This window comes from Mustelus asterias, chromosome 18, assembly GCF_964213995.1.
Source record: "Mustelus asterias chromosome 18, sMusAst1.hap1.1, whole genome shotgun sequence".
Classification (NCBI taxonomy): Eukaryota; Metazoa; Chordata; class Chondrichthyes; order Carcharhiniformes; family Triakidae; genus Mustelus; species Mustelus asterias.
Genome location: NC_135818.1, coordinates 10,458,435 through 10,480,290, shown reverse-complemented (window position 1 = coordinate 10,480,290; position 21,856 = coordinate 10,458,435). Strand labels below are relative to the sequence as shown.

The 21,856-nt window shown below is 46.0% G+C and overlaps 1 protein-coding gene across 1 annotated transcript in view; it reads right to left on the bottom strand.

Annotated features, from left to right (window-relative positions):
- Positions 1-519: 519 nt before the first annotated feature.
- The window catches only part of LOC144506947 (cysteine-rich motor neuron 1 protein-like), a 240,546-nt gene continuing 219,209 nt past the window's right edge, over positions 520-21,856 (bottom strand). Inside the window, exons 9-14 of the mRNA XM_078233359.1 lie at positions 21,069-21,287; positions 16,858-17,073; positions 14,705-14,926; positions 13,026-13,148; positions 8,743-8,912; positions 520-2,807 (exon numbers count right to left, since the gene is read on the bottom strand). Coding sequence (XP_078089485.1) covers positions 2,613-2,807; positions 8,743-8,912; positions 13,026-13,148; positions 14,705-14,926; positions 16,858-17,073; positions 21,069-21,287 — 1,145 coding nt within the window. The 3' untranslated portion in view covers positions 520-2,612. The remainder of the gene's footprint in view (positions 2,808-8,742; positions 8,913-13,025; positions 13,149-14,704; positions 14,927-16,857; positions 17,074-21,068; positions 21,288-21,856) is intronic.

Sequence of the window (21,856 nt, the reverse complement as noted above, 5' to 3'; positions counted from 1 at the left end):
CTGAACTTGACGATGAAACATTATTTTCTCATCACCGGATAGTTTGTCCTGGGCCAGAGAACAAGGATGAAGCTTTCTCTCGAGTTGTTAAAGTCGAGGTGACACAAAACTTTCATTGCGGGCAGGCGATTGCCTAGTGGTATTATCGCTAGACTATGAATCCAGAAAATCAGCTAATGTTCTGGGTTCGAATCCCATCATGGCAGATGGTGGAATTTGAATTCAATAAAAAAAATCTGGAATTAAGAATCTACTGATGACCATGAAACCATTGTCGGAAAAACCCATCTGGTTCACTAATGTCCTTTAGGAAAGGAAATCTGCCATCCTTACCTGGTCTGGCCCACATGTGACTCCAGGCTCCAGAGTCACAGCAATGTGGTTGACTCTCAACTGCCCGCTGAACAAGAGCAACTAGGGATGGGCAATAAATGCTGGCCAGCCAGCGACGCCCATGTCCCACGAATGAATAAAAAAAAAGCTTCTCGTAAGACGCTTGGAAAACAAGATTCATAAGACTTCCAGAACAAAAATTTATTTAAAATGAGTCAAAGCCTTTTTTAAACTTGTTACAACCTAGCTGTGAGGCCATGTGCATTTACAAGTGCCACTACACATTAACGTAAATAAATAAGCAGTTTAGATCTCTATGTCTCAATTGTAAAGAGTTAAACAAAAAAAAATCCATTAAGGACTTACATAAAAAGTACAGCAAAGGGGTTTATAGGTTTTGTTTAAAAGGGTATATAATCAGGCATTGCCTCAACAAGACTGCAGAATCAAAGAACTCTGTCACATCTTTGCAACTTAATTGGACTGCTGATCACAGGAACAAGTAGAAGTAAACAGAATCCTTAAGCCCTCTGCTATTCTTCTATACAGATTCTACTTAGATTAATAAATTAAGCTATCTGAAAAAATAAATTAAGAAACTCTCCTCCCTTTTGCTTAATTATCTGCAAACTAAGTATCTACAAAAATACTTGAAACTTCTTACAACTTAAAAAGAATTCATATGCTCACAGCCTGGTATCAATAGGGCTATTCTTTTTTAAAAAAATCCTTAATGTTATTAGTAACATTGACTACAAAGTGCCGTAGCTTACCAACTTAAATCCCTGTGCTCCCAGTTATTTTAAACCACCAAAGTAGTGACGCCATTTCACCCCCTTGCTTGACGCCTCAAAATACCGCTGATATTTTCGATAGTATTTTATTCTCAGCGCCTGGAGCACTTGCAGGTTAAGCCTGGGTGTAGCTAGAATTGCTTAGGGAGGTTACGTGCTCTCCATCGTTCGTTTCCCAACCGGAACTGAACTAATTCCCGCCTCCGTCCCCACCCTAATCGCCATGCTTCCAAAAACATTTTAGCACTGTCCCTTAGTCTATGGGTCCTCTCTACCTAGCCTTTGAGCAAGCGGCGTGGGGGGGGGGGGGGGGTGTGCTTATTCTATCTCAGGAATTAGATAACACCTTTAACCTAACGTTGCTAATACACTGCTTCCATGTTGGCTTATCCTGCATTTGGCATTTATACTGAGCTCGGTTATAGCCAGTTGTATACAGCCTCAATACTCAGTTTGCCTTTTTTTTTGTTAATGGAATGACACACTGACCACAAACAAAAATTGTGGGTACATTCAACATAATGAAAACATATACAGAGTACAGGTCTAGGATTCGATACAACACGCAAATCACTGCCATAGGCAAATGTTAACAGCGATATTAATAATACTACAATTAAATGCATCTCTCTGCAGCAATGATGTTGTGCAAAGAGCCAGATTATTCTGGCACCATCATCCTCTTTTTCCCCCCCCGCCCCATTTCCACAACTAACGTGGTGCTTTCAGCATTATCTGGTGGCCTCGAGGTGATAAGAAATTCCAGAAACTCACTGAAGGTTTGAACCTAGGTGTGTCCAGAGGGTGGAAATCAAATGACTGACCCATTCGCCTCCCCAATCATCCGTCTCCCTAATTCTGAGCCAAAAGGTTCCACGAGGAAAGAGAGAGGCCTCTCCATCCTAAGGAGAAATACAACTTTGAAGTCGCTTAGCTTCGGACATTAAGATAGTTCCACTACTCTACCGCCAACATTTCCCGGGGGAAAAAAAATCAATTTCGAACACAATAGAATCGTCCTGGGTTTGAAGGTGTTAATTTCTACAACGCTGGGGGCAATTTAAATGAAGGCATCGTTTGATAAAATTCTCCTGGCGTTAAGTGGTTACAATAAATGACCATCCGCTCGCTTGCTGTCTCCACACATACTTTCCCATCCTGTACCCCCCCATGATAAAAAACATCGCTGAAAAGTTTGGTATTTATTCGCTGTCTTTGAGACTTTTTTTTGTTTCCTTTTGGCAAGTTTGTCTGGACTCTTTTGGGCATTTTAAACGAACAGAAAGTCAGTGAAGACATATGGTTTTCAAAAGTAATAGTTATTTTGCAAGTACCTGAATCATACACAAATAACAAGCTGGAATCATTAACTTATAATATAATGGGAACCAGAACAAGCAAGGCTCTTGAATCGAGCACAATCTCTGAATTACTGCCAAAACTCCATCAGTTCATAAGCCAACGCTTTTTTTTTGCTTCATGTTTCTATCCAAGCAGTTTGTTTTGCTGGCTGTTGCTCTGTTTCTCAGCATGCACACTGTATTTCTCGTTGTACTGCGAGTCTGCTTCTGCCATTAGATCCATTTTGCAGCAGTTATTAACATTGTGTATCTTGCTGCCTTTCGCAGAGTCCACGTAGACCACTGTTTGTTTGTCAACTGGATTCTTCACGAACTGCGTCTGCCACAAAATAAGAGGAAGTGTTGAGTGCAAACCTTGGGTAGCGTGAAACAATTTTGGCCTCTGACAACTAACCGCGCAGGTACTAAAGAAAATTCTAAAGTAAAGTTTATTTATTAGTCACAAGTAAGGCTTACATTAACATTGTAATGAAGTTACTGTGAAATTCCCCTAGTCTCCGCACTCCGGCGCCTGTTTGGGTCAATGCACCTAACCAGCACGTCTTTCAGACTGTGGGAAGAAACCGGAGCACCCGGAGGAAACCCACGCAGACACGGGGAGAACGTGCAGACTCCGCACAGACAGTGACCCAAGCCGGGAATCGAACCCGGGTCGCTTGAGCTGTGAGGCAGCAGTGCTAACCACTGTGCCACCGTGCCGCCCTTTAATGAAGACGAAACAGACGTGGGCCGGAATTCTCCGGCCGTTCACGCCGGCGGGATTATCTGGTTCCACCGACAGCACACTCCCCCGCCCGTGGGTTTCCCCCCAGGGTGGGATGACGTCAAATGGGAATTCCCATTGACAGCAGCAGGACCAGAGAATCCCGCCGCTAGCAAACAACGCGCCACCTCCCGCCGGCAGGAAACACACGGCTGGGAGGCCGGAGAATCTCGCCCATGATCTATCCCCAATGAAGCACAACAGTTACAATTTGAATAATAATGTTTTTTTTGGTCAGATTTGATTTATTATCACATATATTGGGATACAGTGAATGGTAGTATTTCCTGCATCATATGCAGACAAAGCATACCGTTCATAGTCAGAATAATTTTCTCAGAGTAGCACGAATAATAATAGGGGGCATGCTCTTCAGGTGAGGGGGGAAAGTTCAAAGGGAATGTGAGGGGCAAGTTTCTTATTTTACACAGAGAGTGGTAGATATCTGGAACACGCTGTCAGGGGTGGTGGTGGAGGCAGATACGATAGAGGCGTGTTGGGATTTCCTTCCCTAAAGGATATTGGTGAACCAGACGGGTTTTTCCGACACTGGACAATGGTTTCACGGTCATCAGTAGATTCTTAATTCCAAATATTTTTTATTGAATTCACATTCGACCATCTGCTGTGGCGGGATTCGAACCCGGGTCCCCAGAGCATTATCTGAGTTTCTGGATTAATAATCATTGAAGGAGCCCAGGTGAGTACATCGCTCAACTGGGGGTTGTGGAGGGTACGGGAAGGAGGAAGAGACAGTGCTAGGGAGCATGTTGTGTATGTGAGTGTGTGTTTGCGTGCGTGCGTGCGCATGCGTGCTTGTGCGTGCGTGCTTGTGCACGCATGTGCATATCTGCGTCTGCGTGCGTCTGTATGTGCGTGCTTGTGCGTGCGTGCTTGTGCGTGCGTGCTTGTGCGTGCGTGCGTGCTTGTGCGTGCGTGCTTGTGTGTGCATGCTTGTGCGTGCGTGCTTATCTGCGTGCGCGGTGGTAGTTCAATTCTTACTTGTGTGTACTGGGGCAGCCTTTAAAAGTGGTGCCCCGATCTTTAAGAAACAAAGTTACTGAGCCTGCCTTGCCAGCGTGCCGTCGTGCAACTCATCCCTTGTCTTTTTTTTCAATCTCACTAACAGTACGGTGCAGAGTGCCGCAGCGGGGCCAACGGTTTCAATGCTGCTTTCCCCACCCACTGCCACACGCTGCATTAAAAGGGAAAATTCCACCCCACGTATAACCATTAATTATGTGGATTTTTCGTTGACTTTCTCTGTGTTTTACTGTTTGATAAACATGTATTTTGTTTATTTCTTTATTCATTCCTGGGACATGAGCGTCACCGGCTGGCCAGCATTTACTGTCCATTCCGAGTTGCCCTTGTTCAGAACGGCTGGAGAATGCCGACCCACATCTGTTTTGTCTTCATTAAAGAAAAGGTGCATGAGGAGAGTCAACCACATTGTGTGGCCCTGGAGTCACATGTAGGCCAGACCAGGTAAGGATGGCACATTTCCTTCCCTAAAGGACATTAGTGAACCAGATGGGTTTTTCTGACAATCGACAATGGTTTTATAGCCATCAGAAGATTCTTAATTCCAGATAGTTTTATACGGAATTCAAATACCAGCATCTGCTGTGGTGGGATTCGAACCTGGATCCCCAGAACATCAGCTGAGTTTCTGGATTAATAGTCGAGCGATAATACCACTAGGCCATCGCCTTCCCCATCACAAAAATGTCAGGGACATCCTTCACTGGTCTTCAAATCTTTCCTCACGTTAAACCAAATCGGAAATTGAGAGAAGGCGTTCCAAGTTTCCCTTCTGGGCATTTGGAATACCCTAGTGCTTAACATCAGCTGTACTCTTAACACCTGCACCCCTCTCAAAGAAAAATTCCTTCAATAAAGTCCGATATTGGCACCAAATAAAGTAGACATGAACAGGGGGGCATTTGAGCTTCCAGGCATATGGGTTAAGCAGGCAAATGTCAGAGACGTGCCTGTAATGCTAACTGACTTCTCGAGCCATACAAATGAGGTGCCCTCACATTGATTCCACAAGCATGATCGGTGCTGGGAATTACTGCATAATCAGCCAACATTTCCTCTTGGGTCACAAATGTTCCAAACCACTTCATTTTTACTCTACAGTGCTTTCATTATTTTCGAATCAAAGCATCGAATAGTTTTTCCCTGTTTCCCAATAAATTTTGTTCACGCAAATTAAAAACAGGACCAAAATCCGTTAAGGGTTCCCTTTGATGCATCCAACCGTCCTCTGTTGTTGAATTCAAGGATTTTAATACAATCCTGATTTGACTTGAACTAATCCTCTTCTGCGCAAGCTTAGACCATAAAATATAGGAGCAGAATTAGGCCATTTGGTCCATCGAGTCTGCTCTGCCATTCAATCATGGCTGATATTTTTCTCATCCCCATTCTCCTGCCTTCCCCCCGTAACCCTTGATCCCCTTATTGATCAAGAACCGATCTATCTCTGTCTTAAAGACACTCAATGACCCGGCCTCCACAGCCTTCTGCGGCAAAGAATTCCACAGATTCACCACCCTCGGGCTGAAGAAATGCCTCCTCATCTCTGTTTTAAAGGATCGTCCCTTCACTCTGAGGCTGTGCCCTTGAGTTCTAGTCTCCCCCACTCGTGGAAACATCTTCTCCACGTCCACTCTGTCTAGGCCTCTCGGTATTCTGTAAGTTGATGTTCTGATGTTCCAGTGTCAGCTGTCTTGAGGTTGTCGACACTTTGACTTCCAAGTCAGAAGATTGTGTGTTCAATACCCACTCTACAAAATCTGGGTTGACAGTCTAGTGGTGCTGCTGAGGGAGTGCTGCGCTATCGAAGTGCTGCCTTTCAGACAGACCGCGGAAGCAAAGGTCTGCTTCGCCGATGTAAAAAACAGTATTTCGAGCAGCGAGCGAGTTCCTTCCAGTGTTCCTGGTTGGTACTTATCTTGGAAACAACATCACAGACAAAAACATGATAATGTTGTTGTTTATGGGATCTTGCTGTGCACAAATTCACTGCGGTGTTGCCTACGTTAGAACTGTGGTTAATGCATGAGAGGCCGAAGTTTTCGGCTGGTCCCACCGACGGTGACCACCCCGCCCCCGTTGCTTTGGAAAAGCACCACAGAAAGCATTCTTTCTGGTTGTATCACAGCTTGGTATGACTCCTGCTCTGCCCAAGACTGCAAGAAACTACAAAGGGTCGTGAATGTAGCCCAATCCATCACGCAAACCAGCCTCCCATCCATTGACTCTGTCTACACTTCCCGCTGCCTTGCCAAAGCAGCCAGCACAGGATGCTCAAATCGGCGTCGCAGGTGGAGGCTGTGGTTAAGAAGGCGTATGGAATACTGGCCTTCATCAATAGAGGAATTGAGTTTAGAAATAGGGAGATAATGCTGCAGCTGTATAGGGCCCTGGTCAGACCCCACCTGGAGTACTGTGCCCAGTTCTGGTCGCCTCATTACAGAAAGGATGTGGAAGCCCTAGAAAGGGTGCAGAGGAGATTTACAAGGATGTTGCCTGCATTAGGTGGCATGCCTTATGAGGATAGGTTGAGAGAGCCAGGTCTTTTCTCCTTGGAGAGGCGAAGGATGAGAGGTGACCTGATAGAGGTGTATAAGATGTTGAGAGGTATTGGTAGAGTGGATTCTCAGAGGCTTTCACCCAGGGCTGAAATGGTTACCACAAGAGGTCACAGGTTTAGGGTGCTGGGGAGTAGGTACAGAGGAGATGTTAGGGGTAAGTTTTTCACTCAGAGGGTGGTGGGTGCGTGGAATCGGCTGCCGGTAGTGGTGGTGGAGGCGGATTCGATAGGGTCTTTTAAGAGACTTTTGGATAAGTTCATGGAAGTTAGTAAGATAGAGGGTAATAGGTAAGCCTAGTAGGCAGGACATGTTCGGCGCAACTTGTGGGCCGAAGGGCCTGTTTGTGCTGTAGCTTTTCTATGTTCTATGTTCTATATTCAAGGACCCCACGCACCCCGGACGTTCTCTCTTCCACTTTCTTCCGTCGGGAATAAGATACAGAAGTGTGGTCACGTACCAACCGACTCAAGAACAGCTACTTCCCTGCTGCCATCGGACTTTTGAATGAACTTACCTTCTATTAAATTGATCTTTCTCTACACTTTAGCTATGCCTGTAACACTCTATTCTGCACCTTCTCCTTTCCTTCTGCCCTATATACTTTATGAACGGTATGCTTATCCCTGTATAGCGCGCAAGAAACAATACTTTTCACTGCATCCCAATACACGTGACAATAATAAATTAAATCAAATCCAATAATTAACCCACTAACACAACCTGATCCAGTGTTGAATCCCGAGCTTGGGGTCTGTATGGCTGATCACAACCCCACATAGTGGATTTGCACAACAAACCATTCAGGAATCTGAAGGCCAATCCATGCTGTTATTTAATAAATATTGTGGTTAATGGTGGGCTCAGTTGATGAATTGTCTTCAGCGGATTTTCCCTCTTGGATGCCGGAGGAATTTAGGACACTGGGAATATATATTTGTAGCATTTATCTTTTCAACCCAACACATTCATCTAAATTAGCTGCAAACTTGGCCTGTAAGGGGGTTCGTTATATCACAACGGCTGCCTACTGCATCATTTACTATGAAGACTTTGGGAGTATTGACACCATTGCAGTGTAATCCTTTTGATACGACTGCTTATTCACATAAAGAGGGACCAAATTAGATGGCTGTAACCAAATTATGGCCAAGAGTTTAGAAATTACAGATGCAATGTTCGCTGGCCAGATTTCCTTCCAGTTCAGAAAGCATACGGCATGCTTGCCTTCATCAGCCAGGGCATTAAGTTTAAAAATTGGCAAGTCATGTTGCAGCTTTATGAACCTTAGTTAGGCCTCACTTGGAATATAGTGTTCAATTCCGGTCGCCACACTACCAGAAGGATGTGGAGGCTTTGGAGAGGGTACAGAAAAGATTTACCAGGATGTTGCCTGGTATGGAGGGCATTAGCTATGAGGAGAGGTTGGAGAAACTTGATTTGTTCTCACTGGAACGACGGAGCTGGAGGGGCAACATGATAGAAGTCTACAAGATTATGAGAGGCATGGACAGAGTGGATAGTCAGAAGCTTTTTCCCCAGGGTGGAAGAGTCAGGGGGCACAGGTTTAAGGTGCGAGGGGCAAGGTTTAAAGGAGATGTACGAGGCAGATGTTTTACACAGAGGGTGGTGGGTGCCTGGAACTCGTTGCCGGGGGAGGTAGTGGAAGTGGATACGGTAGTGACTTTTAAGGGGCGTCTTGACAAATACATAAATAGGATGGGAATAGAGGAATATGATCCCTGGAAGGGTAGGGGGTTTTAGTTAAGTCGGGCAGCATGGTCGGTGCAGGCTTGGAGGGCCGAAGGGCCTGTTCCTGTGCTGTAATTTTCTTTGTTCTTTGTTCACCAACTTTGTAGCAATTGTAGATTTGGATGTTTTTGTCTTACCTTATTTGGCGCATGATAGCAAGGCATCTGAAACCACTTCTTCTTTCTATTCATTACGAGGGTGGCTGTTAAGAAGATGATGATTGCAAGCAATATGGCTGCCAGAACCCATGCTGCTGATTGGTAGATTACAGCCATTTCGTTCTGCTGGGGGGGCACGTCTGTAACTTCTAAAAAGATACAAGAGGAGAAATGTAGAAAGTTATGTTTGCCGACTATAAGCAGAGAATCAAAACTATTGCAGCCTTGCGCGGTTTCTAGCTCTGCCCAAATCTCTTCTCCCGACTGTTCCATTCTCACTGGAACGACGGAGGTTGAGGGACGACCTGATAGAGGTCTACAAGACTCCGAAGGGCATGGACAGTGTGGATAGTCCAAAGATTTTTCCCAGGGTGGAAGAGTCAATTACCAGGGGGCACAGGTTTAAGGTGCGAGGGGCAAAGTTTAAAGGAGATGTGCGAGGCAAAATTTTTTTACACAGAGGATGGTGGGTGCCTGGAACTCGCTGCCGGGGAAGGTAGAGGAAGCGGATACGATAGTGACTTTTAAGGGGCGTCTTGACAAATACACGAATAGGATGGGAATAGTCGGGCAGCATGGTCGGTGCAGGCTTGGAGGGCCGAAGGGCCTGTTCCTGTGCTGTAATTTTCTTTGTTCTGTGTATATATCCATCCCTCCTCAGTGATCGCAGAGTGTACTATTTACACAGCAGCTCGCCAAGGCTTCATTGACAGTTCCTTCCAAACCTGTGACCTCTGCCACTTCCGCCTCAACTCACATTTCACTGTTCCTTCATGGTTGCTGGGTCAAAACCTGAAAAGCTCTACTCAACAACACTGTGGCAGTATCTTTACTGCACGGACTGCAGTGGCTCAAGAAGGGTACTCCCCACCACCTATCAAAGGCAACAGCCAATGGCCATTAAATGCTGGCCATTAATAGTTTATTTTAAAACTAATTCTGGAAATAACAGCCTCCTGTGACATTGCTTTTGCTGAGTCAATCATCATAGAATCCCACGGTGCAGAAGGAGGCCATTCAGCCCATTGAGTCTGCACTGACAACAATCCCACCCTGGAGCCCCATGCATTTACCCTAGCTCGTCTCCCTGACACTAAGGGGCAATTTAGCACCTAACCTGCACATCTTTGGACTGTGGAGGAAACCAGAGCACCCTGAGGAAACCCACACAGACACGGAGAGAATGTGCAAACTCCACACGGACAGTGACCCGAGGCCGGAATTGAACCCGGGTCCCTGGCGCTGTGAGGCATCAGTGCTCACCACTATGCCACCCATGGGCGGGATTTTCCAACCGCGCTCACCCCAAGACTGCCGGAGGTCAATGGATCTTTGTGTGGTCCTGTCCCCCCCACTACGATTCCTGTGGCGGGCAGGACGGGAAAATTCCGCCCAAGATGTTCATAGTGTTGAAGAATTTCATATTCCCAGAGAAAGTGATGGTAACACAGGTTAAAACAGAGAAAAAAATGTGTTCCATTGTAACACGGAGAAGAAAAGCTGACTGAATAAACTGGAGCCCTTAAATTGGTTTGGCTCAGTGGGCTGGACGGCTGGTTAGTGATGCAGAGCGACACCAATGGCACAGGTTCAATTCCTGTAACGGCTGCAGGTATTCCTGAGGGCTCCGCCTTCTTAACCTTGCCCCTCACCTGGGACTATGAACCTGACTATCCTCAGGTTCATAGTCCCAGATTGCCATAGGCTGACTGGTGGTCAATGGCGACTTTACCTTTATAGGGTGGCACAGCGGCACAGTGGTTAGCACCACCAGGGACCTGGGTTCGGTTCTAGCCTCAGGTGACTGACTGTGTGCAGTTTGCACGTTCTCCCCATGTCTGCTTGGGTTTCCTCCGGGTGCTCCGGTTTCCTCCCACAATCCAAAGAGGTGTATGTTAGGTGGATTGGCCATGCTAAATTGCCCCTTAGTATTCAAAGATGTGCAGATTCGGTGGATTGGCCATGCTAAATTGCCCCTTAGTGTCCAAAGATGTGTAGGTTAGGTGAATTGGCCATGCTAAATTGCCCCTTAGTGTCCAAAGATGTGTAGATTCGGTGGATTGGCCATGCTAAATTGCCCCTTAGTATTCAAAGATGTGCAGATTCGGTGGATTGGCCATGCTAAATTGCCCCTTAGTATTCAAAGATGTGCAGATTCGGTGGATTGGCCATGCTAAATTGCCCCTTAGTGTCCCAAGATGTGCAGGTTAGGTGGATTAGCAGGGTAAATAATGGGATTACGGGGATAGGGCCTGGGTAAGGACCTCTGTCGGAAGGTTGGTACAAACTCGATGGACCGAATGGCCCCCTTCTGCAGGTAGGGATTCTATGATTCTAAAACGGGTACATTTGGATCATGAAATCACAACCTACAGGAATGAACATGAGCCATTGATATGCTCACTCACACACAACAGCACGATGTGAATGATGAGTGAGTGACACAGCAGAGCCAGGCTGCTATCTGAGCCTTTGACAAATTAACAGAACACCAATCACTGCATTCTTTCAGCAATGAGAACCAACCAACTTACGAAGAATAAAGCAAACCAGTAGTAGTTACCCGTGAATGAATGGAGTTCCAGGCATGTCAATAAAGTAATGAATTAGCAGGAATCAGTGAGTTAATAAATTCATTCTGCAACTGGTCCCTCGGGAAATCAATGAATTGTTAGAGTCACTTGCACAGACGAATTAAGCAAACAGCAGTCGACAGCAAATTTATAAATTGATTGAGCATCAGGCATTCCAACAAGTCAATAAGAGCAGCTGAATAAATCAAGTGGTGTCACTGAAGGAATACCCTTTCTTCCTTATTCATTGCGACACCCTCAGGGTCAGGCACTGACTTCCAGTGACAAATTATTCCATATCTCCCTCCTTATTAACACCTCTCTCCCAAAGTGATAAAAGTGCAGACAACACCAACAGCGCGTCATGCAACAACATGTGAATTCAAACCTGTGTCGTTACCACTTGGTTGCACCAGGGAAACTCAGCTCAGCTTCAGAGAGTCAGAGAATCCCGACAGTGCAGAAGGAGGCCCTTTGGCCCATCGAGACTGTACCAACCACAATCCCACCCAGGCCCTATCCCCGTAACCCCACATATTTACCCTGTTAATCCTCTAACATTAAGGGTCAATTTAGCATGGCCAATCAACCTAACCCGCACATCTTTGGACTGTGGGAGGAAACCGGAGCACCCGGAGGAAACCCACGCAGACACGGGGAGAATGTGCAAACTCCACACAGACAGTGACCTGTGGCCGGAATTGAACCTGGGTCGCTGGCGCTGAGAGGCAGCAGTGCTAACCACTGTGCCACCCAAGTTCAAATAATCCCTTCCATTTAGAAGACTATTTTCAACAGCGATGTGGACCCTGCAACATCTCAAGGTCGCCTGAGGAAGGCAGAGAATGGAAGCAATGGACATCTCCTGGGACAGAAGGGAACAGGAAGTTAATCTGCAGAATTCTTAACTGCCATCTTATGGCTGGTTTAGAAACAGTTTGTTACCCTTTATATTTATTGGGGCATTGCACAGAACATTAGAGGGAAAGAGGAAATACTTATGACATGTTTAAAAGGGGAAGGAAGTGGATGAGCAATTAAATATACTTACCAAGGTCAAATCATTCTTTAGGCAGACATGTCAAAGATACATTTGAGGGGCAAAATATTCAGCTGCTCACTTTAGAGACAAGACCGTTACGGAGGGTAAATTGGGTCTGTAGAATCAAGAGTCACAGTATCCCTACAGTGCTGAAGGAGGCCATTTGGCCCATCGAGCCTGCACCGACAGCAATCCCACCCAGGCCCTATCCCCGTGACCTGACGTATTTACCCTGCTAATCCCCCTGATACTAAGGGTCAATTTAGCATGGCCAATCCACCTAACCTACACATCTTTGGACACTGAGAGGCAATTTAACATGGCCAATCCACTTAACCTGCACATCTTTGGACAGCAAGGGGCAATTTAGCATGGCCAATCCACCTAACCAGCACGTCTTTGGACACTAAGGGACAATTTAGCATGGCCAATCCACTTAACCCGCACATCTTTGGACTGTGGGAGGAAAGCAGAGCATCTGGAGGAAACCCACACAGACATGGGAAGAATGTGCAAACTTCGCACAGTCACCCGAGGCCAGAATCGAACCTGGGTCCCTGGCGCTCTGAGACAGCAGTGCTAACCACTGTGCTGCCCTAAAATGTAAACCGTTTCTATACCAGTGCAACAAGCAGCTTTCCCGTTACCTGTGAACGACGGCAGGTTCGGTTGAGCAGTTGTTGTGAGTATCCCTTTGCCTCCGAATCCCGTCGAGCTCTCCAGTGAAACATCGGCAGCCTCTGTTGTGGGCGGCAAGACCGTCGGCACATCTTGAGACAAGGAAAGGTTGAAAATAAATGAACCGGCCCATCCATACAGAGAGAGGGAAAATACCGCCTAGAATCCGCAAGTTCCAGACTGTTCTGTGTGAACTTGTTACTGACAATCAATACAGTCCCAAATACCACGGCTCAAGAGCCGGAATAATCTCTCAGCAAGTTGCTGAGAAATACCTAATTGTCCATCTGGATTCCGGCTGTCAAATCAATTTCCTACTAGGGATCTAAACTGTCCTCCAGATTAATCATTTATATGTTGGCACATTGCTTCAAATGAAGAAGCCTAGAAACATAGAAGATAGGAGCAGGAGGAGGCCATTCGGCCCTTCGAGCCTGCTCCCCCATTCATCACGATCATGGCTGATCGTCCAACTCAATAGCCTAATCCTGCTTTCTCCCCATAACCTTTGATCCCGTTCGCCCCAAGTGCTATATCCAGTCGCCTCTTCAATGTAATGTTTTGGCATCAACGACTTCCTGTGGTAATGAATTCCACAGGCCCACCACTCTTTGGGTGAAGAAATGTCTCCTCACCTCTGTCCTAAATGGATTACCCCGAATCCTCAGACTGTGACCCCTGGTTCTGGACTCCCCCACCATCGGGAACATCCTCCCTGCATCTACCCTGTCTAATCGTGTTAGAATTTTATAAGTCTCCATGAGATCCCTCCTCATTCGTCTGAACTCCAGCGAAAACAATCCTAACCTAGTCAATCTTTCTCCATAATCAGTCCCTCCAGAGACAGGTTGAAGATGATAATATACTCACTGCCAAATTTCTCAAGTCCAATTTTGACTGTGAAGTGGACAAAAATTAAACAGCAGTATTCAGGTCACTGAGGCAAATACATTTAATACCAAAAACACGTCTCCTTCAATATGGCGAGAGAAACTGTGGCCCTCTGGGGAGTAAGTATTTCTAAATCCTTTAAATCGATATTTTAAATTCATTCTCAGTAATATCACTAAATAAGCGCACACTGCTGCAGCTTCAGTACAGTTCTGGTCGCCACACTTCCAGAAGGATGTGGAGGCTTTGGAGCAGGTACAGAAAAGGTTTACCAGGATGTTGCCTGGTCTGGAGTGTATTAGCTACGAGGAGAGATTGGACAAACTTGGTTTGTTTTCACTTGAACGTCAGAGGATGAGGGGGGCGACCTGATGGTGAAATAAAATGGTGAGAGGCGTGGATAGAATGAGTCTTTTCCCCAGGGTAGAAATGTCAACTCCACACAGACAGTGACCCAAGCCAGAATTGAACCCGGGTCCCTGGCTCTGTGAGGCAGCAGCGTTAACCACTGTGCCACCGTGTCGCCCATTGTGGAACTGGGAAATGTCAGGACTCTGCACATCCGACCTGGAAGTGAAACTTTGGTTAAAGGACAAACACATGACTGCGCTACACTGATCAGCAATGGCCATGTTTGTTAGTGGATAAATATCTTCTCTATTACCCAGATCGATGAACCTTGTTTGTCAAATCTGCAAAAAAAAGCAACTTTCTGATCTGTGAGGCAGCTTCACATGGAAATGATTTATTCACTCACCCAAGCAGTACGGACAACACTGCCCTTTCCGTAGAACTGGTAGCCTGCATAAAGCAGCTGAACAGGTTTGAGAGAAGCACTGAATGGCACCATCTCCACAAATACAGCTCGTGCAGGCATTGGGTTTCCACGACTCTCCGACTAACAGGATATCCCCATCGCTGGACATGCAGTATCCAGACTCACTGCTATTGGTTGGCAATAGGGCTTTCAACTGATCTTCTGTCATGGAAATATTAAGAAACATACATTGTTAGGATTGGTGCACTGAGAGCATATTCACCCAGAAAACACGGACATTTATATCTACTAGTAAGGCTGCACCAAATAATCAGACACAGGACGTACAAGTGGGTGGCACGGTGGCACAGTAGTTAGCACTGCTGCCTCACAGCGCCAGGGACCTGGGTTCGATTCCTGGCTTGGGTCACTGTGCAGACTTTGCACGTTATCCCCGTGTCTGCGTGGGTTTCCTCCAGGTGTTCCGGTTTCCTCCCATAGTCCAAAGACGTGCTGGTTAGGTGCATTGGCCGTGCTGAATTCTCCCTCAGTGTACCCAAACGGGCACCAGAGTGTGGCGACTAGGAGATTTTCACAGTAACTTCATTGCAGTGTTAATGTAAGCCTACTTGTGACACTAATAAATACCTTTAAACTTACAAGAAGCTCACATAATGCTAATATCAAGTAATTATTTGCTCAGTAGTAGAATGCTTTCTGAAGGTCTGTGGAAATATCAATTGAACCTGTACAATCATAGAATTCCTACAGTGCAGAAGGAGGCCATTCAGCCCATCGAATTTGACATAGCATTTTACCCGGGCTCTATCCCTGTAATCGTGACACTAAGGGGCAATTTAGCATGGCCAATCCATCTAACCTACACATTTTTCAGACCGTGGAAGGAGACCGGAGCACCCGGAGGAAACCCACGCAGACACGGGGAGAACATGCAGAATCCACACAGACAGTGACCTGAGGGAATCGAACCTGGATCCTTGGCACTGTGAGGCAGCAGTGCTAACCACTGTGCCACCAGGTTGTCCCAGGCTGGATGGGCTAAATGGCCTAGTCCTGTCTCCACATTCCAAATACGCTAGGCCAGAAAGATGAATGCATCTAAAATACAAGAAGAAATGTTCCAAAGCACTGCAAAGAATAAAATAGCTCGGGATAATTTCACTAACAATGGCAATTCACAGGAAGCTTCTGAAGTAACAACAATGCACTTTGATTTGCAGTAACAGCTGCTATGCATTTCCAAAGAGGCTCACCCATTTTCATGAAAGCAACAAACTCGTTCCGATTATTAGATTTTTAAAAAAAGCAGCATCACTGTAATCAGGAGGACCCTTTCATGTAATCTCAAATGAGCTTACTTGCAGCAAAATGGTTACAGATGGCATTCCAAATAGATCACTCTTAGTGACAGTTTCATTCCACAGGTTAGTGTGTTTTACAATTAAAAGCTCAAACTAGTGCTACATGTTTATGTAGAATGACACAGAGCACTTTCTCCCTGTCTGGATTTTTTAAAATTCATTCGTGGGACATGGGTGTCACTGGCTGGCCAGCATTTTTTGCCCATCCCTAGTTGCCCTTGAGAAGGTGGTGGTGAGCTGCCTTCTTGAATCGCTGCAGTCCATGTGCTGTGGGTTGACCCACAATGCCGTTAGGGAGGGAATTCCAGGATTTTGACACAATGACTGCGAAGGAACGGCGATATATTTCCAAGTCAGGGTGGTGAGTGGCTTGGAAGGGAACTTGCAGGTGGTGGTGTTCCCATGTATCTGCTGCCCTTGTCCTTCTAGATGGAAGTGGTTTGGAAGGTGCTGTCTAAGGATCTTCGGTGAATTGCTGCACCTTGTAGATAGTACACACTGCTGCTACGAGCGTCGGTGGTGGAGGGATTGAATGTTTGTAGATGTGGTGCCAATCAAGCGGACTGCTTTGTCTTGGATTCCGTGGTTAAAATAGTTCATCAAAATGTAAATAGTGAAGCGATTTAAATGTACCAATAAAAAAATGCATGTATTACAGGGATTAATGCAAAAATATTCCCTTCCATAATTATTTCATAATTTTCCAATAAGATTTCCCATCGTAAAGACAATATTTATATCCTAAAGTAGTTTGTCTACCCAGTCACCTACCTGGACATGTTAGACAGCAAGCCCCCGATTCTTTGATCGGTGCTTGGCACAGGAGCGGTGGGCACACTTCGGTGTCGCAGAGCACACGCCCGCTGTGGCACGTGCATTGAGTGCAAATGTCAAGATTCCAAGTCTCACCCTCCAAATAGTATTCTCCTCCCGGAGCTTGACATACAGTGAGGTCAACCGTATCAGGCTGTCCACTGCCCACCTCATCTGTGGAAACAAGGAAAGTAGTTTCATGGCGGAGAATGTATCGCACACAACCTCGACGACTCACATCTGCCTATTACCCTTAATGAAGGTAGCTTTGGTAGCACTCGTGCCCCCTCCCACCACCCCCCTCCGTCAGAAGGCTGTGGTTTCAAGCTCCACTCAAGAGTTGAGTCCAAAATCTAGGCCCACATTTCGGTGTAGTAGTGGGGGACTGTCAGGGTCATGGGGTGGAATTTTACCACCGTCACCAGAAAATGCAGTGAGCCATTCAAAAGTCCTTCAATTTTGGCGAGATCGGAAAATCCCTGCTGGAGAGGGGGCCCGTAAAATTCCTCCCACCGTCTTTCAGACGGGATATTAAACCAAGGCTTGTTCAGTTCCTTCAAGTTATGCAGAAAACCATATTGCACTATTTTTTAAAAAAAATCAGCGGCATTCTCTTCTGTGTCCAGACCTATATTTATCTCTCAAATTAAACCATTATCTGACTAATTTGTGGCACAGTGGTTAGCACTGCTGCCTCACAGTGCCAGGGACCCGGGTTCGATTCTTGGCTTGGGTCACTGTCTGTGCGGAGTCTGCACGTTCTCCCCATGCCTGCGTGGGTTTTCTCCGGGTGTTCCGGTTTCCTCCCACAGTCCAAAGATGTGTAGGTTAGGTAGATTGGTCATGCTAAATTGCCCCTTAGTGTCCCAAGATGCGTAGGCTAGACGGATTATCCATGGTAAATGTGTGGGGTTGTGGGGATAGGGCGGGGGAAGAGGTCCTGGGTGAGATACTGTGTCAGAGTGTCAGTGCAGACATGATGGGCCGAATGGCCTCTTATGCACTGTAGGCTATGTTGCTATTGGAGGAAGCTTATTGGATGCCAGCTTTTCCACATCACAGCAGTAACTTTGCTTCAAATGCACGTCATTGGTTGAAAAGTACTTTAGGATGTCAAGACGTTGTGATATAAATGCAACTTATTTTTTTCACGTTGCAAGACATTTCACCAAGGGGCAGTTGGACATCCGGGCGAGTTGGAAAAGGATCAGCAAAGCTAATTGAAGGCCTGGTGAAGGAGGTAGGATTTAAGGATGGTTCCCGCGATGGGAAAAGATGTACCAAGGAAAAGTGGCGTGAGGATATTAAGCGGATCTATCTCTACACCCTGGCTATAACTAACACGACATTCTGCACCCTTTCCTTCTCCCCTACTCTATGCACGGTGTGACGTTAGTGTACCTTTAAGAGATGTTTTTTTAAATCATGATCTCTGCAACTCTCACAGTCAGTGTTTCTCAGCTCACAGCTTTAGCTGATGTGATTATGGCAGGGGTTTGACTGAAGATATCCTTTTATTGCTGCTTAAACGGGGGTTTGTTTCTTTTTACTGGGATGTTTCTGACTGCACTGTAAGGAGAAAAACTGGCCGGCAGGTCAGGTGATAGGAGTTTTTTTTCACTTTCAGTTTGGAGCTGCAGTTTTGAGTTTTAGTTTTTAGAAGGGAGTGGACATCAGACTGAAAGCAATCTCTCTGTCCCTGGTTTTGGGAAATTCTGCTGTTTGGCTGAAAGCCTTCCTGGAGTAGAAATAGCTTGACCAGAGAATCTCCCCGGTTTGGGAAGCTGTGCTGACTTCAAGCCGCTCTGAATCTATCCAGAGAACTGCAGACTTCATCCTAAGGACTCAAGTCCAGTATCACGTGAACATTAGTCTTTGCTGTGTTAAACCTGTGAAAAGGGTCTTTTGTCTACAGGATTGGTTTGATTGGAACACATTAGAGATATTCATTAAGAGTTGTACATTACAGTGGTTGTTCTGTTTTCTTGTTTGTAATTGATAAAAGTTCTTGCTAATTTTCTCACTATACATGTTAACTATATTCTTAAATAAACTTTGTTTGATAAAAGCTCCCTAGTGGGTCATTTGAATCATACCTGAAGTGAAACATCTCATGCTCACTCTAGCCCAATTCAAGAGGCAAAACTTATGATCCAGGTGGGCTCCATAAAACACTTTGGAGTTTCTGACCTGAACCATAACAACGGTATGTTTTGTCTGCCGAGCGTGCAAGAAACAATACTTTTCACTGTATCCCAATGCATGTGGCAAGAATAAATCAGATCAAAAGGAAATCACTACAGAGTCAAGGGCTACCTAGATGAATACAGTGAGCTGAGAGCAGATACTGGACATAGGCTGAATTGGGTGATCAGAGGGTGTGAGCCACAAGACAGGAGGAAGGTCCAAAAGGGAAGATACAAAGATCACACGGCGATTGTCAATGAGAATGGTTATCTTGAGCCAAGGGGGCTTTAGCGTACAGATGCAATTGATGAGGAACACACGGTAAATATCAAGGTGATGACAGTGGAGATACCAATCACCTCGTGTTGGGTAATTTGTAAGAAAAGAGGAAGATTCTCCCTAAGCTTAATAACAATGAGGTGCCTGAAAATGGGAAATAAAAGCAGCTATGGATCGAAGATTGAGGCATTACACAGGTGACTGTGCCGTCACAGGAGATAAGCCGTTTGTAGATGTGCTGGTTATATTGCAACAGGTCAGAATGTAATCGCAAAAAGGAGGTGCCACAGAGGAAGTGCTTCTAATCACAGTTCCAAAGAGGTTAAAGAGGATGACACACAATAGACACAGATAGAGGATATTGCAGCATGGACAGGAAGATAAGTGGATTGAGGAAACAAAATTTAAAAAAATTCTTTCATGGGGTGTGGGCGATGCCGTCTTGGCCAGCATTTAATGCCCACCTCTAATTGCCCTTGAGGAGGTAGAAAGGGCTTGGGTGGGATTGTGGTCAGTGCAGGTTTGATGGGCTGAATGGCCTCCTTCTGCACTGCAGGGATTCTATGATTCTATGAGGGTGGTGGTGAGCCGCCTTCTTGACCCGTTGCAGACCATGTGGTATAGGTCCACCCACAGTGCTCTTAGGGAGGGACTTCCAGGATTTTGACGCAATGACAGTGAAGTATTGGCAATATAGTTTCAAGTCAGGATGGTGAGTGGCTTGGAGGGGAACTTGCAGATGGTGGTATTCCTATTCCCTTGTCCTTCAAGGTGGTAGAGTTCACGGATTTGGAAGAAGCTGTTGGAGGTTCCAATGTGTTGTGAAAGGAGAGCGATTCACTGATTTATATGCTTATAAAGGTACATTTCTTGTTCCAGTAGCTTTGCCCTGTAATTCTTTTTTATTGATTCAAGGGACATGGGTGTCGCTGGCTGGCCGGCATTTATTGTCTATCCCTAGTTGTCCGAGGGCAGTTGAGAGTCAACCACATTGCTGTGGCTCTGGAGTTACATGTAGGCCAGACTGGGTAAGGACGGCAGATTTCCTTCCCGAAAGGACAATAGTGAACCAGATGGGTTTTTCTGACAATTGACAATGGGTTTCATGGTCATCAGTAGATTCTTAATACCAGATTTTTAAATTAAATTCAAATTCCACCATCTGCCGTGGTGGGATTCGAACCCGGGTCCCAGAACATTAGCTGAGTTTCTGGGTTAATAGTCTATATTAATAGTCTAGCGATAATACCACTAAGCCATCGCCTCCCCATGATTTAATGATTTCATAGAATTGAATCCTAGAGAGCAGTAGGAGGCCATTCGGCCCATCAAGTCTGCACCGACCACAATCCCATCCAGGTCCTATCCCCCATAATCCCATACATTTAGCCTAGCTAGTCCCCCTGACACTAAGGGACAATTTAGCATGGCCAATCCGCCTAACCAGTACATGTTTGGAGCAAACCGGAGCACCCGGCGGAAACCCACGCAGACATGGGGAGAATGTGCAAACTCCACACAGACAGTCACCCAAGCCAGGAATCGAACCCAGGTCCCTGGTGCTGTGAGGCAGCAGTGCTAACCACTGTGCTACCCAACCTCACTTCAACCTAAAAATAGTGTGCTCTTCACCTTAAATCTTTGACAGGCCACGGCGTACTCACTGGGATGTTCATTGCAAGTCTGATGAAGCTGGAACTCACCTTGACAGGTGGGGCAGCAATGCCCAGGTCTGACCAGGGGGCTGAGACAGTTTGGAACTGGGCACGTAATTAGCACACACATTTCTCTTCCTCCGTAACAATAACAGTCCCGGCAGCCGTCATGCCAGCCTTGTCCTTCCTTGAAGCGCCGCCCTGTCGCAGTGAGGCAGAAACTGGTTGGAGGCGGAGGAGCCGTTGTGCTAAGCTGAACATCAGTCTCTGCAAAAGTAACCAAGCGCAGCAATGTGAGCAAAGATTTTTTTAAAATCACACTCAACACAAAATTCACCAGGGTTGACTTGAACTTAAATCAGGTCATTTTTCTTTAGTGAGAATCTAAAGCATCACTCTACTTTATCAATACCTAGAACATAGAACAGTACAGCACAGAACAGGCCCTTCGGCCCACGATGTTGTGCCGAGCTTTATCTGAAACCAAGATCAAGCTATCCCACTCCCTATCATCCTGGTGTGCTCCATGTGCCTATCCAATAACCGCTTAAATGTTCCTAAAGTGTCTGACTCCACTATCACTGCAGGCAGTCCATTCCACACCCCAACCACTCTCTGCGTAAAGAACCTACCTCTGATATCCTTCCTGTATCTCCCACCACGAACCCTATAGTTATGCCCCCTTGTAATAGCTCCATCCACCCGAGGAAATAGTCTTTGAACGTTCACTCTATCTATCCCCTTCATCATTTTATAAACCTCGATTAAGTCTCCCCTCAGCCTCCTCCACTCCAGAGAGAAAAGCCCTAGCTCCCTCAACCTTTCCTCATAAGACC